The 15,391-nt window shown below is 35.8% G+C and overlaps 3 protein-coding genes across 15 annotated transcripts; 2 read left to right on the top strand and 1 right to left on the bottom strand.

The window, feature by feature from the left end:
* Nucleotides 1-650: 650 nt before the first annotated feature.
* Nucleotides 651-8,742, bottom strand: LOC120776652. Of its 8 annotated transcripts, none has more exons than XM_040107499.1 (4): nt 8,683-8,742; nt 4,720-4,821; nt 3,490-3,651; nt 651-2,146 (listed from the first exon to the last, which is right to left on the bottom strand). In XM_040107499.1, exons 2-4 carry the CDS (start codon nt 4,726-4,728, stop codon nt 827-829), a joined length of 1,491 nt encoding a protein of 496 aa, XP_039963433.1. In that variant the 5' UTR covers nt 4,729-4,821; nt 8,683-8,742; the 3' UTR covers nt 651-826. The 8 variants fall into 8 exon arrangements, with proteins under 8 accessions (XP_039963433.1, XP_039963432.1, XP_039963431.1 ...); XM_040107498.1 differs by lacking the exon at nt 8,683-8,742 and adding an exon at nt 6,260-6,322; XM_040107497.1 differs by lacking the exon at nt 8,683-8,742 and adding an exon at nt 5,821-5,903.
* LOC120776653 lies at nt 6,342-9,016 on the top strand. Of its 2 annotated transcripts, none has more exons than XM_040107505.1 (3): nt 6,342-6,395; nt 7,047-7,754; nt 7,852-9,016. In XM_040107505.1, exons 2-3 carry the CDS (start codon nt 7,371-7,373, stop codon nt 8,731-8,733), a joined length of 1,266 nt encoding a protein of 421 aa, XP_039963439.1. In that variant the 5' UTR covers nt 6,342-6,395; nt 7,047-7,370; the 3' UTR covers nt 8,734-9,016. The 2 variants fall into 2 exon arrangements, with proteins under 2 accessions (XP_039963439.1, XP_039963438.1); XM_040107504.1 differs by having other exon boundaries at nt 7,849-9,016.
* A 144-nt stretch (nt 9,017-9,160) lies between these two features.
* On the top strand, nt 9,161-15,182 carry LOC120776654. 5 transcript variants are annotated; one of them, XM_040107507.1, is made up of 6 exons: nt 9,161-9,246; nt 9,386-9,496; nt 9,558-10,740; nt 13,555-13,691; nt 13,992-14,121; nt 14,188-15,182. In XM_040107507.1, the coding sequence occupies exons 3-6, from the start codon at nt 10,533-10,535 to the stop codon at nt 14,958-14,960; spliced, it is 1,248 nt and encodes a 415-aa protein (XP_039963441.1). In that variant the 5' UTR covers nt 9,161-9,246; nt 9,386-9,496; nt 9,558-10,532; the 3' UTR covers nt 14,961-15,182. The 5 variants fall into 5 exon arrangements, with proteins under 5 accessions (XP_039963441.1, XP_039963440.1, XP_039963442.1 ...); XM_040107506.1 differs by having other exon boundaries at nt 9,209-9,246; nt 9,332-9,496; XM_040107508.1 differs by lacking the exon at nt 9,161-9,246 and having other exon boundaries at nt 9,254-9,496; nt 14,188-14,627; nt 14,697-15,182.
* Nucleotides 15,183-15,391: the final 209 nt, after the last annotated feature.

The following is a 15,391-nucleotide window of genomic DNA, read 5'->3' as shown; positions in this document are numbered from 1 at the left end:
AGCAACATCTCCTTCTAGCGTTGACCTGGCCGCCAATGCGCATGTCTGCCCACTGAGTTAAAGCGTCTGCCAGCGATGACTAGTTCATATGCATACATACATATATGAATAGTAAATTGCTTCGTAGATATAAATATATGCACAGTACTATATACTAGTTCATTTACATACACAGTAATGCGCACATTCAGTCCCCATGCCTTATAGAACGCGCTCTCAGCGCTGAAATGGGCCTCTCAGCGTGGCGGGCATTGTGACTGCATTGTATTATCGCAAAAAAGTTGGCAATTATATTTAGAACAAGCATGCAAACACGCCAAGCTGCGACCCAACTTTTGTGAGTCAATAAATGCTATATTTGTATTTGTATTTACTTATTACCTTTGTTACTGCGGCGGCAATCTTGTCCAGCACAGTAAAATGTAAAATTTTGTAAATTCATAAACGTGTCAGCGCTGATAAGAATCGCTAGCGATCCGTCGAAATTGTGGGATTGCAGCGCGCTACTAATTACGCTCTGGCGAAGAGCACAAATAAGAGAGTTTGGTGGCGCTTTACAACGAAGAAATACAAATTGCTTTTGGTACATATAGAAAACTTTAAATTTATTCAGCTGCGCTTAACCTTACACAAATTATATAATATTTCGATTAATTGTGGGCTAATTAATTTGTATTTTTATTGTACATTAAGTTATTATGCATCACTTAATCCACGCTATAACTACAGAGAGAGTCTCAAACTAACATATTTACATACGCTTGTACGCTTAAATGTGCTAACATACATATTTATTATAACTTCTTTATCATTTCAAATGTCTTAATTACGAATTATGAATTCGTCTTTGTGCTGTGCTGCGTTTGGCGCCCTTCTCGAAGACGCGCGCCAATTGCATAAGCAAGTTTATTGCCTGAAAATCCTCTTGCTGCGTCGCGAAGTCCTCTAAAGGGCACATATTGCGCAATGCCTCCGCATAAGTGGTCACCGCGTCTGTTTTCAAACGCTTGCTATTTGACTCGTCACTATTTGTTATTGTGTTTGGTGTTGTTGTAGGTGAGTGCTTGCCTTTGACGCCAGCACCACCACCACCACCACCACCCGCTGTCGTGGCGCTCGTGCTCGTGCCACTTGTCACGGTCAATGGCGATAGCAATGGTGGACTGCGGCTACGACTGCGACTGCGTCGCTCCTGCTTAATCTGCACTTCGGCTAGCAAAGCGGGTTCCGCTGTTATTTCTGTGGGCGCCGCAGCCTCGTGACTTACGCTGGTACGTGGTAAATCGTATGTTGCTGTTTCCACAGTGTTAGCGTAATGGTTGTTGGTGCCTGCTGGCTCTGACTCAAAACCATTAAAGCCCTCATCATCGTTGTCGGGTGTGTCTAAATAAGTGCCGGAAAAATCGTCAATTTCATTCACCACAGGCACATCATCGTATTGCTCAGCGTACATCGAATCGGATGCGTTGTCATCGAAACTACCCTCAATACCAACACCAACATCAATGTCGCCACCACTACTGGCCGACTCATACTCCGCATCATCCGTATGGTAGAGTTGCGAACTCTCCTTCTTTGACAGCGGTTTGGGCATTTTACCTATTAGCGACTGTGCTTTCGACACCATGCGCGTACAGTATTCGATCAAATCCTTGTTGTCTAGCGAACGCGGCGGTACACCGCATATAATCAGCGCGTCCAAATTTTGCCACTCCACATTGTAGACCTTCTTGAAATCGGCCAACCATGCCTTATTCGGATGAAACTGTTCGATCTGCAGGATGTCGCGTAGTTTGAGCGCACGCTGTCGCAATGTCTCATCGTTGAGCGTCGCGCTGCGGTGGTAGTGGGCGCGTCGCACAAACTCGTATGTGACATTGCCGAGAAAGTTGATTTTCTTGTTGCGCGCATATTGTGGCGTGTCCTTGTGCGTCACAGTCTGACATTCGCCATAATAGCGCAGTATGTCGTCGCGATTGGCGATTACATTGCGTACTTGCTCCCAACTGCACTTGAAGACGGACGCCACACGCTGGTAGACCGGCTTCTCTTGGTACAGGCGTATGGCCAGCACGCGCTCTTCCAGATTGAGCACCTTGCGCGGCTTGTTCTTCATTGTGGCGCGTTCGCGTTCATAACGTGTGGGCTGCAAGGTGGATATTATTGAATATCAGTTAAATATTTTGTGCTCATATATTGCATGCATACATACATATATACATATGTGTGTGATTAAATTGTATGAATATACATATGCTTTAAATGAAATTTTTCTAGTGGCAAATTTTCAGTTGGTTCCAAAAATTAAAAAAAAAATACGAAAAATAAAATTCTTGTGCTATTTTTATAACTTTTTTCAAAGGTAAAAAATTGAATTGAATTGAATTATGCCATTCTCAGAAAATATTCACTGTTAGTAATTTAATTTGGTGCTTTTTAGGGAAAACACTCATAAATAACTCACTCAATTTGTATGAAAGGTGTGTATTTAAATTTCAGTATTTTCGGGGGTTAGGCCATCGAAGATTTAATAAAAATAATTTTTTTTGCAATAAGGTTTAAAATAAGAAAGTAAGGCTTCTAAAAATATTATTCAAACTATAATAGAATTTTATGCCCTATCTAATCAAATAGGATCCAGGTTTTAGGATTTCAAATTGCAGCTTCAATTGTTTGTATTCGGTCAAAAACATGTTTAAGGGTGGGTACATGGGTTTATGGGTTTCAAAAAATTGGCTTGTTTTTATTGTCTTATTAAATACTATAACACCTCTAGAATATTGTCCTAAAATTTCAAGTTTCGGAGATACAGCCTTGAGAACTTGTGCGCTCGAGGCTAGAAAGGCTAAGTGCGCGGTCTTTCAATGCGTTTTTTTTTCGAAACTGTGTTTTTGAAATCAGTTGGCAAGATTTCTAGAAAACTACTCAAACCGATCCTCATGAAATTTTACACAGGTCTCTGAGATACAATTCTTAAGGACTTAGATGAACGATTTACATATCTTCGATTACAACTATTTGAGAAAAAAATTTCGCGAAATTTTCACTGAAATTTTAATTCTTTTGTAAAAATGTATGCTAAAAATTAAATTTTCAGTTTTTTTCTTTCGCCCAAGTTCTAAGTTAAGGTTTTAACTAAAACACATATTTTTCACTTTAGATGATCCTGCAAGGAGTTGTCCTGCCAAATTGTAAAAATACAAAATTCTAATAAAATATTTCATTTTTTATATGAGAAAAAACTTTTTAAAAAAATGTTGTTTTTACCCGTTGAAACCCATGTAACCTCTTGATGGAACCTCAAAGAGACAAATTTGATTTCTCCGTGATCCCAGAATACTTTGGCAACATTCGCCGTTTTTCAGCGCTCTGGACTGGTCTAACCCCTTAAATGAGTATGTATTCAATTTGACCGGTATTTTAGAACAATGAATAATTTTTAAATATGCAGCAGTAATAATAGTTAGTAAACGTTTTAAGAATTCTTACAGTGTATTGATTATGGAAGACCGGGTTTGTTTGCTTAGAGGGCACCGATTTCTTCATTAACTTTCTGACAGGCATTTGTTCCTCAATTAATTTGTCAACATTATAACTTTTATTTTGTCTTTCCTTTAGAAAATATGTTCTTACAGCTGATGATTCTTCCATCTACAACAAAAAATTAAAAGTATAATGAAAAAAATGTTGATGAAACGAAAGATTTCAATGTAATGAGACTTACATGCGAATGAATATATAAATTGTTTGATAATAATGTATTATATTTTATATAATATTGCTTTAAACAATTCAATAACACATTCTTATTTGACTCGTTTCAATATCAGCTGATTGTCCTACAACTAGCCTAACTCGTCATCCCACGCTGGGAAACATTAATCTTGCATTCGGTACTTATTTTACTCAAGTTTTCACACTTTTTGCCCTTTACGAATGTTATCTAATCGATATCATGCAGATGATCTTAATGATCTTTACTTTATAACCTCTTAAAATGTTCCGAACAAATCTCTTAGTTTTATTAATGAGCTGAGATATTTTGCGAACAGATTTCCCTTCAGCAACCAATAATGAACTCTTTTTCGTTCATCTTCGGTTAGATTTGGGCAACGTGACATCTTGCAAATAAATTTATAAATATGTCTGATCTCTTTTTGTATGTATGTATGTATGTATATAGGAAAATGGAAGTGATGTCTTGCTCTGTTTCTTTCATAGTTCCCGAATATTCAGTGTTTTTAAGTGAGTGCCAAATACAATTTACTCGCTATTAATTCTTCCTTACAATTTTGGCTCCTAAGCATACATACATATGTAAGTCAGAAAGTTTTACTAACTATACTACCATTTACACAATTTTAGACCCTAATATACCGAGCGTAATTTCTCCTTACCCCTTCCAACTTGGTATGAAGCCTGGACCACTTGGTTAAAAGTGAGGTTATACTAATTTTATGAACTGAGAGTTGTCATGCTCTATTTGCACCTATTATTTCAGCGTAAAGCTTATACAAATACCTGTATATACATAAGTATGTATGATTGCATGTAAGTACATATGTAAGTATGTATGTATATAAGTACACACAATAATAATTTACGACCTATAGGTTCAAAACAAACACCTCTTCAAGCAACTTCATGCTCGCTGTATTAAAGCGATTAAATGCAATTACGAATGATTGAGAGTAATCAATACCGGCTCTGTGTACTTACATTTTTCATAACTCCTTCCAAAAATGTGAACCCAAAGTCAGAAGGGCAGGTCCGCAACTGTACTTCTTCCAAACTCCAACACTCTGGCTAGAGCTCGTCTGTCTTTAAAAGAACAAAATCGAAATGAAATCAAATAAAGCCGACACAACAACAACACTAATAACAAAAACGACGTAAAAGTGCTCTCGCTACCTCCACAACTTTTCAAAGTGGCAATTTATTGCGAGTACACAAGCATACGCACATACATATGTGCATATGTGTGCTTACCGTCTCGTCTGGCGAGCGCAAAAGCAAATGCAAAGTCACAAACACGCGCGATAATAAAAATGCAAAGCAAGTATTCGGTAAACACACAACAATAACAACACAAGCTAAAAGCAAAAAACCGGCAAACTGTTGCAAAACCAGACCAAACACGTGAAATTTACAGGGAACCCGACGAGCGACTGAGTGTCATACACCAGAAAACAGACCGAACAAGCTCCACAACGCGAAACTCGTAGCACATAATAGATGTGTGGCGTCGTCACCGAAGAGCGGCACCAACACGTCGATAAAGCGAGGCCAGTGAAGTGTATAACGAAAGAGACAGCTGAGTGAGTCCAAGCCTCGGGTACAGAGCTCGACCGGGCGCACCAGCCAAGCGAACGACCGAACAAGCGTGCAAAAATACAAAATTATGGACGTAATCACAAAACAGAATTTCGCTATATATCGAGTGCGTTACGCAGTTGCTGCGTGAGATGTGGCCTCGTAGTCGTGTCTCTGGGCAACACTAAATACGCGGTCCCAATGCAAGCTTCGTCGGAACAACGCACATATGAGCAGGCATTGATATGCTGCTGCACATGTTTATTTCTACCTACATACATATGTACATATGTGTATATGTATGTGTTTAATTGCATATTCGGTATTTACATACCCTAAATCTCAGCGCGGGGCCTTCCCAGTGCAGATAGCAGCGCTTGTGTCATTTGAGGTCGCGCAAAACTAGCGAATGCTTTGCTATAATTGAAAAGTTCACTGGCTATTCTGGTTGTTTTTTGTGAGTTTCATTATGATAACTTCATCCCGCTAATAATAACCTCCTCCTACCTCTCTTGTAAGGTTTCCGCCTTTGCCACTTTTGTTTGTTGTTTTTGTTATTACTACGACGTCGACTGTTTGAAAACTACGCAATGTGTTAATAAACAAATCTCGGTGGACTTGTATTAGCAGGGTAGGCAACCAGGTAACCTTGGCTCTCAACTCTCTTTTCAACACGCGGCTCTGCTATACTCCCTACCTGTATATATGTACATATGTTTGTATAACACATGCATGTGGCGAAACTGCGCTGCTTCCCCAAGCAGAGCCTTTCAAGAACAGCTCTCACTTCATACATACTTATGTATGTAAATGTTCTTTGCTTTTTTTTGGATTGAGGTGTTAAAAAATACGCTAATAAACAATAAACGAGTTGCTAAAGACCATAAAGAGCATAAAAATGCATTAACGAAATAAAAAAAAAACCTTTTGAATTAAGAAAACTTACTTTAGTGTAAAAGAGTTACTTCAGCTTTTGTATTAATTAACCGTGTCTATTCCCTGTCCTGTCATTCGCGAAATGCTGTTTTGAAGGTCATTCAACGGTAGCGCATCAACGTACTGGCAGAGGGATACAAAATTTGGTTATTAAATATGAAAACTGAAATATAGTTATTTACTCATGCGTACATACATACATATGTACATACATATGTATGCACAAACATAAATATTTTTGTAGATATGAATACGATGAGATGAATGTCATATTTGAAGAGTTCAGCTACTCTCAACTCACCTAGGAGAGAATTAATGAAAAGTAGACTATTTTTTTTTGTTCGTTCCTACAACAGGCGGGTCTAAGTAACTTGAACGGATCCGAATTTTGGTCCAAGGACTGTCAACCTGGCAGCATTCCATGTCATTACTCCAGGAATGCTTTCTGTAACTACACATAACAACAACAACAACAACAACAACAACTGTTTTGTGTATTTGGGCTTAGGTGGGATTTTACGCAAATATTTTTACATCGATAATCAAATTATTTATTTTGCTATTTAAGTTCAAGGTCGCTTGAAAAATTAGAACAGAGCACATACAACCCGATTACTACAGGGGACCTATTACCACAGAAAGATTTAAAAAATCATCAAAATTTAAAAAAGCAAGCCCCGTCAAAGCTCCTCGTTTTCTATGAGTAAATTTAAAAACACACATACATACATATTTACATTTGCATATATATAAAGTATTGCTCGTTTCATGAATTGCAGTTTTTTTACATTTTACAGAAACCTATTTTCGGTACTGCACACACTTCTAAACAAATATGTGTACACTCGTTCAGCGCAGCTAAGCAGCGCTGCTGACGCACATGAAAAAAATAAACAGAGAACAGTGAAATGGAAAGTCAAATCAAGCAATCGAAAGAGCGGGAGAGCGTTTGAAAAAAATATGCTTGACTCAGTTGATGTCGAGCAATCAAGCCGACCGGACAAGCCAATTAGTGTGATTGAAGTTGCGTTTCGCTGCCGTTATCGGTGATTCACGGTGTTTTGACATTGTTGCGTTGCCGTCTATATACATACATACACAATTCCGGTGCAAGCAACAAAATGGCGAATGCCCGCCCGCATGCACATACAATTGATAAGCGCGCTTTCTGGACAGAGTTTTTTGCGCTATACGAGAGTTTACCAGCGCTATGGGACCTGAGTAATCCGTTGTATAAGGATCGACAGAGTAAGACACATGGCTATGAGATGTTGGTAATGAAAATGCGCGAAATTGATCCGCATGCATGTCGGGAAGATGTTTTGCGCAAAATCAACATATTTCGTACCAATTATCGACGTGAATGTACACGCATTAAAGCGAGCAATCAAATGGGCAAACGGTATAACACCTCGCTCTGGTACTTTCACATGCTCGACTTTTTGCAGAGCCAAGAGTTTCGTAAAGAGCGAAAGCGTGTGCCGAATAGTGAGAAGAAAATCTTAGTAAGTTTGTGAGACAACCAAAAAAATATTTAATTTGTTTGTAGACTTTTTAGATTTGTAAAATCATTGCTTTGTTTTTGTCATTTGTCCATAGCAGCGGCGGATGGCGAGATCACATTCGGATATTGAGAAAGTAAGGTCACAGCTTTTGGAATCACCACACACATCACAAGACAGTTCCAGCGAATACAAAATGCAGCTCAACAAATACGAATATGCATCTGACAATGGTAACGAAACAGAGGAGCATTTAGAGGCGGTTCAGTATTTAGATGAGAATTCGTTTCAGCAGCAATTTCAGAATCAATTTCGTACACTTACATTACCCAACCAAAAGCAACAGCATATAATAACAGCGCCAGATGATGATGATGACATCAAAACGATTGGAGATGCAGACACCGAAGACTATCATGAAATCATCAACATTGATGATTCATCGCATACTGCCGACGATATGTTAGATGTAAAAACTGTCGAAGACTGTAGTAAGAATGTAACTGCTGAATCCATAGCATCTACGCCATCAGAACTGTCACAGCAACTGCTAACGACTAGACAAATCAAAAAGACACCCATAACTGGTATAATTAAAGAAGAGGCGAGAGGACGTGCGGTGCAATCATCTCGATCAGGTCTTGCTATTAGTGAATCTACAGAGATATTAGCGAAATCGTGGGCAATACAGTATGAAGAAATGTCCCAGGAGCAAAGAATTTATGCACGCAAAGCGATAGCTGAAATACTTTTTGAAGGTTGCCTTGGAAATTTAGGACGTCAACAAAATGTCAAAACACATGTTAATGCTACGGAGCCTGTAGTTTCAACGCAATACGAAAAGGATGAGATTATGGAGGATAATGAGGGAGTTACAGAACATATGGCGGAAGAAACATTACTGCACATGGATGATGGCAATCCCACTTACGTATATGCAGTCGGTGGTGAACAAATGCAGCTACACGAATACATACATTGACTTGTATATAAGTGAAAGGCCAAAAGTGAATTTTATGTCTGAGTTTAAACAAATTCTACCGCTATTTATTCCGAAAACGCGTCAATCTTCATCAATCAATCAGTGGATTTCCTCTTTTATTTACACATGACTGCGATGACAGATGTTTCTTCTTCTATCGTTTCGTCTGGACGTGTTCAGTTGGCTGAAGTAATAGTTTAGGTGTGTTCCTTGTCTCATTTGTTACTAGTTTTAATTTTTATAACATGAAAATATGTTTGAAAATAAAACTGGATATTTTACCTTTGGTATAAAATTACCAAAACTAATAATATTTGCAGTTCACATATCAAGTATAAATTACTTTTAGCACTTTTAGTTCAAAATCGTCATTAAAACTAGCTGTGTTTAATAGGTCTTAAATTCGACATCAGAGATATGTTTACCGGCTGTGTATTCAACCATTAAATCAGCTGCAAAGTCTATTTGTTTACATCCAGCACAAAAATATTAAATGAAATATTACTACTACTTGTAATATTATCAATAATATAACATAATTAATATTTGCTTTTTATTATAAGTGTGGAAATTTTTTCATTCTCTTAACTTTGTTTAGACCTAAACATGTCCTTAGAAAATAATCCACAAATATTGTCTCTTATACAAGCAGTACGAAAGAATAAAGTCTTGTATGATACTCGGCATGAAAATTACTTGGATGCAGACCCACGTACGAACAGGATTTGGGAAGATGTTGCGCTGGAATGTGGTTATGATAATGGTAATATATTTTACTTAACCACAAATCTCAGTATATGTTTTCAATATATTAATAATTTTAGGCGCCGATGCGGAAAAAGCATGGAAAGATCTTAAAACTTATTTTATGACAAACTATCGCAATAAATTTGTAACAAACGATCTTGAAAAAAGTAATGAAAGCGGGTCTGATGATTCAAATTGTTGGGATTACTATGGTGAAATGCGTTTCATACTACCGTTTATAGCGGTAAACACAGATTTGGGAGAGAACTTTTTGAATATAAGCAAAAGCAAAAAATTAGAAGGTAGTATTCAGCCAATAACCATATCGTCAGTAAGAGCATCTGCTGCGACCCAAACACCTTTGGAGAACATACGTATGGATATACCGGCCATTTGTGAGGCAAACATGACAGAAAATGAAGTATGTTTGCGAAATTATTTCGATGCAATATACCGTGCAACGTGTACTTTACCATTAAAATGGCAAAATAAAGTTAAGCGAGACATGTTACAATCGCTAAATTCGGCAGAAATTTTAGCTGACGCTGATAAAAGGACGTTGCTCAGGGCGAAACAGCAAAATAGTTGAATACACAAACGCTATGTTTTTTTAGTTATGTGCAAAATATGGATACATTCGTTTTTAATCTCTCAACTGTGCTACATGCCAAGAACAATTACAGCTTGTTGTAAGGCTGTAAGTCTGTCGATACACCAACAACAATCACAGCTTGGTTAAACTGAAATTTGATTATTATAATCATCAGTGAAAAGATTTATAATAATATGCAGTTATCTTTGCTACATAAAACAGGAACTTCGTGAAAGATCTTACCTAGTTGCACACAAAATTATTCTTATTACATTTGACATAATCAGCTGTTTGCTGACGTCAGGCTAGCAAAAGTTAATGAAGTTTTGTGTGTGTGTTTTAAGGCATATTTTCACTACGTAAAATAATGTGTAATTTTAACAAAAGTAATAATTTATTTTAAAAGATATAATGTAACAACAAACAAAATATAGTGCATTGTAAAATAATTTATATAAAAATGAAATGTGCAGTTGCCAATTGTCGCAGCGACAATCACTCAAAAGCCTCCAATTGTAGCTTCTACATTTTCCCTTCGAATATGGAGTTGGCAAAAAAGTGGGTGGAATTTTGTAGGCGAAAAGACTACTTTAATCCAAAGACTAGTTTTATATGCATGAAGCATTTCACTCGCGACGACTTTGGGAACAGTCTTCAATTCGAAATGGGTATAGTATAGAAACACATTAATTTATTTATTTAAAGTGAAACTCTTTAACTATCGCATCGAATTATCTGGCCCTTCTGTTGCATGACTCATTGCACCTCTATATAAATGAATACTTATGTACACATTTATTTAATTACATTTGTTAATACGTATCATTTTGGTAGTGGGTATCTCGAGAAGGTAATAGTAGCCCCCTATAGGGCCCTATCGAAATTCGGCTTGTTGATTGCTTAATTTTCCTGGTTCTAAAAACAGGTCCGTTTTTACAGTTTTTCATTTACGAATCGCTAGTTTTTCAACTTTGTCATAAGAGTTTGTTTTGCTGCTTACAAGGTCTACATACATTGCTTGGTAAAATTTGGCTTGGACCACACTTCTTATTTTTCAATTAATGTCTCGTTTGAAAAAATAGCAACAGTTTCTATCTTTTGCGGTTCTTCGTTTCGCCATCATTTGGAGGTGTCTTCATAATTCAGATATTCTCCGAAAAATATTTTCTGATGCTATATACAGAGCCCATGTCTTAGTTATAAAATATTTGGGAACACATGTCAATAAGTATGTTCAGCACCTTGGTGGAAAAATCTTCATTTTAATTGCGATGAGTGGCAACGCCAAAACCAAAAAGAAAACGAAAAGGAGAACAGATGTTAGATCAAAACAAATCGCCAACGGTTGTCAAACCAGAGAACGTATATTATGATTTACGTTCTCTGGTCAAACATATCTCTAACGTACATATTATCAGCGCTTGATTGTAAATTCTTACTTTATCTGGATGGACATAAGTGCCACTAGTGATTCCAACAAGCCGATAAACCATGAAAAAACTTGTGTGGATAAATTGCGCCCCAGGAGGCAGAATGATGACAATGTTCGTGCTTTTAGGAAAAGGAAAAAAATCTTGGTATGATAATTTAATGAAGTCGTTTAATTTATAAACAGTTTATTAAATATATTTAAATTATTTAGCTAGTGGACTGATAGCTGATGTCACGTTGAGTAATGAAAAGTCTATCGATAAAAGCTGTGAGCCGCTTTCAGAAAAACGTCTATGTAGAATGCGACTAAATGCAGAAGCACTTTTATACCTACGGCATCGTGAAAAACGCAAGCGGTTAAAATTGAGCGCTAGAATTAATCGAAGCACAGGAGACATAGTTTCGAATACGAGTCTAGGTACAAGAAGGTGCCGAAAAATTGTATTTTATGCAATTATAATTTATATTCTGTTCATTCATTATTTTTAATTTTACTTAGTAGTCAGGTAACGGAAGCCATGTACTAGTACTACTAGTTATCCTATATCGAGTTGTGTCCATAATAAGTCTATCGTTCAAAGCAGTGATTTGAAAAAAGAATTTGGTAATTTGAAAAAAGAAGAAGCAAGCAGCTAAATTCGTGCGTCAGTTCTAAGCGAGACACAACCTAAACAGTGATACAAGTAGGTATCACGTGAATGACTGTCAATCTTTATATCATTCGTATGTGATATGTTGTATTTTTACGTAAATTGCAATGAAAATTCCAAGCATCATAAGAACAACAACAACATCCAACCGAACTCTTTTTTCGCTACGTTTATTATATTTCAATTGGAAAAAACAAATCAAAACAACTATTAAGCAAACAAATTATAACGTCTAATCCTGTTCGAGTGATAAACATAACATATACAGTCAAACCTGGGTAAGTGAGAACTGGACTAGTAAGAAAACTCTATAAGTGAGAAATATAGCCAGGACCCGTCATTTTAAGCTCCCAAAACCTCTATTAGCGAGAAAAAGAATCCTCTAACCCAGTAAGTGAGAACTGGACTAGTAAGAAAACTCTATAAGTGAGAGTTATAGCCAGGACCCGTCATTTTAAGCTCCCAAAACCTCTATTAGCGAGAAAAAGAATCCTCTATAAGAGAGAGTCGTATTTCCCTCATGGACCTCCGTAAGTGAGAATGCTACTTATTTTTACCTCTATAAGCGACAGTCAAGGTTTATTTATTTATGTATATTATTCAGGAGGAACAATAGTTACAATAGGAATACATACATACATAAAAACACACATACAGTAACAAATGACAAAACAAATTACAAAATTTAACATCTCCTATTTTATGGCTCATTCTTAAATATCGTGGAACTTCCTACAATTGTTTTTGTATTGTTTTCTTTTCAATATTGTGTCTATTCTATTGCGTGGAACTAAATAACGTTGTTATTTTATCGCACTCGGGTTATCCAGAAACCTCTATAAGCGAGAATGAGATTGTGCTCCCTTGAACTCTTGCTTATCCAGGTTTGACTGTATACATATATTATATTTATTCAAAGTTCGACTAAACGGCGGGTTTAATTAACACAGTACAACAGCTAATCTGGGGGGTGAGAAATTCCAAGTCATGGTGATGGTACTATGTCAGTATAGTAAAACCCTCAAAGGGTTTGGCGTTCGTATGTGTCAGTTTTTTTTATGACCTTTTAAATTTTTTCGTTATCTTGATGTGTTTTCGCTTAACGTAGTTTAACATAAAAAAAATAATCCCAAAAATGTTCAATAGTGTAATGGTCAAAGATTTGTTTTTTTTGCATATTCGCATATTTTTTATTTTCAAATTGATATTAAAATGTATAATTGGATATCATTTATCCTGTTATTTATTAAATTAAGATTAAAGTCGTGATTTTAAAAAACTAATAATTTTTCCAAAAAACTATAAAACAATCTGTAAAAAGTTTCACTTTCACGTAGTTTCATAATACCAAACATTATTGTTTCTTAAATTATGTTTAATTGTGTTATTAAAATGTTCTAGGATACGCTAGGAATCGATTGTTGAAGCGTGGCGTTGTACCATCAATTTATGAAAACTCTTCTAAAGGATCGGAGACAAAAACTACGACTGGCCAGCGTTTGCTCGTCCATGATACTCCCACTGCTGAAAGATCAGAGGTAAGAATGAAAAGCAATAAGTGTTTTGTTCAAGTAAATACGAGATAGTAACCCAAATACGTATGTACGTATATTTAAAATTAGCTTAAATTATTAGCTTGTTTTAATTACAGATGCTAACTTTATACATAACCTTAAATTTCATATATGAACTCGATGTATTTAAGAAATGTAGATGATATAGAATTTCTAGTGTACATAATTCAATAAAACATTTAAATCAGGAAAAATAATGTTCAAAAATGTTTAGCACACAATTTTTCTCACCAACCTTATTTTTTTCTCTTTTAATAAAAATAGCCCTGCGTAAAAGAAAACTTAAAAATAATAAATTTCGTGAAGACCAATCCGTTGGTATACACTAGTCTGTCGATGAAGGTGCGAAATGCAATTTGGCAGAAAATTGACACCGCATGTGGATTTAAAAAACGTAAGTTAAAATTATAATAATACATGTGTGTATGTAATTAAATAAATTGATTTTCTTAAACTTCAGATGAATCCAAAAAACGTTGGGAGCGACTGCTTAGCGACTTTTATGTGCATATACTTAAAGTGTCCCAGAAAAGACCACCAAACGACGGACTGCCAACACCTAATAACGGAAGCATCAAATTTCATGACTATCGCTATTTCAAAGAAATGCTTTTCATGATGCCCTTTATCAAAAGCATTGTGGGCGATGCTAAATTAAAAGCGATACAAGAAGAAATAAAAAAGAAAGAAATTCTTACGGCTGATATGCAAGCAAACAGAAATATGGAGTCAGAAACAGAGTTGAAGACGATTGACATCAGTGAAGATATTGCTGAAGACTCTGAGAAACCTTCCACATCCAAATCGCTTACAGTTACATCACACAAAAAAGCACGCATGGAATACGTAACTGATAAACAAAAAGATGAAAGTCCTATCGAAATAAAAATCGATAACAAGGTTTACAAAATTCAAATGTGTACTTCAGAAGACTCAGAATCTCCTAATTATGATTTTCAAATAAAACAGAGTAAGTTAAATACTTTACGCACAAAATCACATCATACATGTTCAACAAATGCTGCTACAACTACTTTAACGACAACAGACACTATGACGGAACGTAAGCAGGCGACGCCCTACGAGAACTTATCATCAGAAGAAAAGGGCTTGAAAGCATTTTTTGACGCAATGTTAGGTGCAACACAACGGTTACCTGAATTTCATCAGCGTCGCATTAAGGGGGATTTGGTGAAAGCGTTACGACATCAAGGAGTCAACATAACGGAATAGTATAATATAATAGTGTCATAAAACAGTATTACATCTTTTCTTTTAGTTTAATTTTTTTATTTGTATTCTAAGAATCTTTGATATTGTGCAAGAAATTGACTTGAAAAAAATTATTTTCGAAAAAACCGTTTTGAAACCGTTTATTAATAAGCAGTGTTCGGAAATTACGTAGTTGAGATGTGTACTTATGTATGTATATAATATATCCTGAGTTCAGAATTGCGAATTTTTTTGTTAAAACAATTTTGAAAACATTTTAATTCTATTTTTGTGATTAAAAATAAATTTTTACATTTTTTATTTTAAAATTAAAATTATTTTTAAATTTTAAAATTAAAATTATTTTAAAATTTAAAATTTTTATTCTATTTTTGTAATTGAAAATTTAATTGCAATCTTTAATTTCGATTTTGGTATTAAATATAAAATTT

This window comes from Bactrocera tryoni, chromosome 5, assembly GCF_016617805.1.
Source record: "Bactrocera tryoni isolate S06 chromosome 5, CSIRO_BtryS06_freeze2, whole genome shotgun sequence".
Lineage (NCBI taxonomy): Eukaryota > Metazoa > Arthropoda > Insecta > Diptera > Tephritidae > Bactrocera > Bactrocera tryoni.
This window is presented reverse-complemented; position numbering and strand designations above follow the sequence as displayed.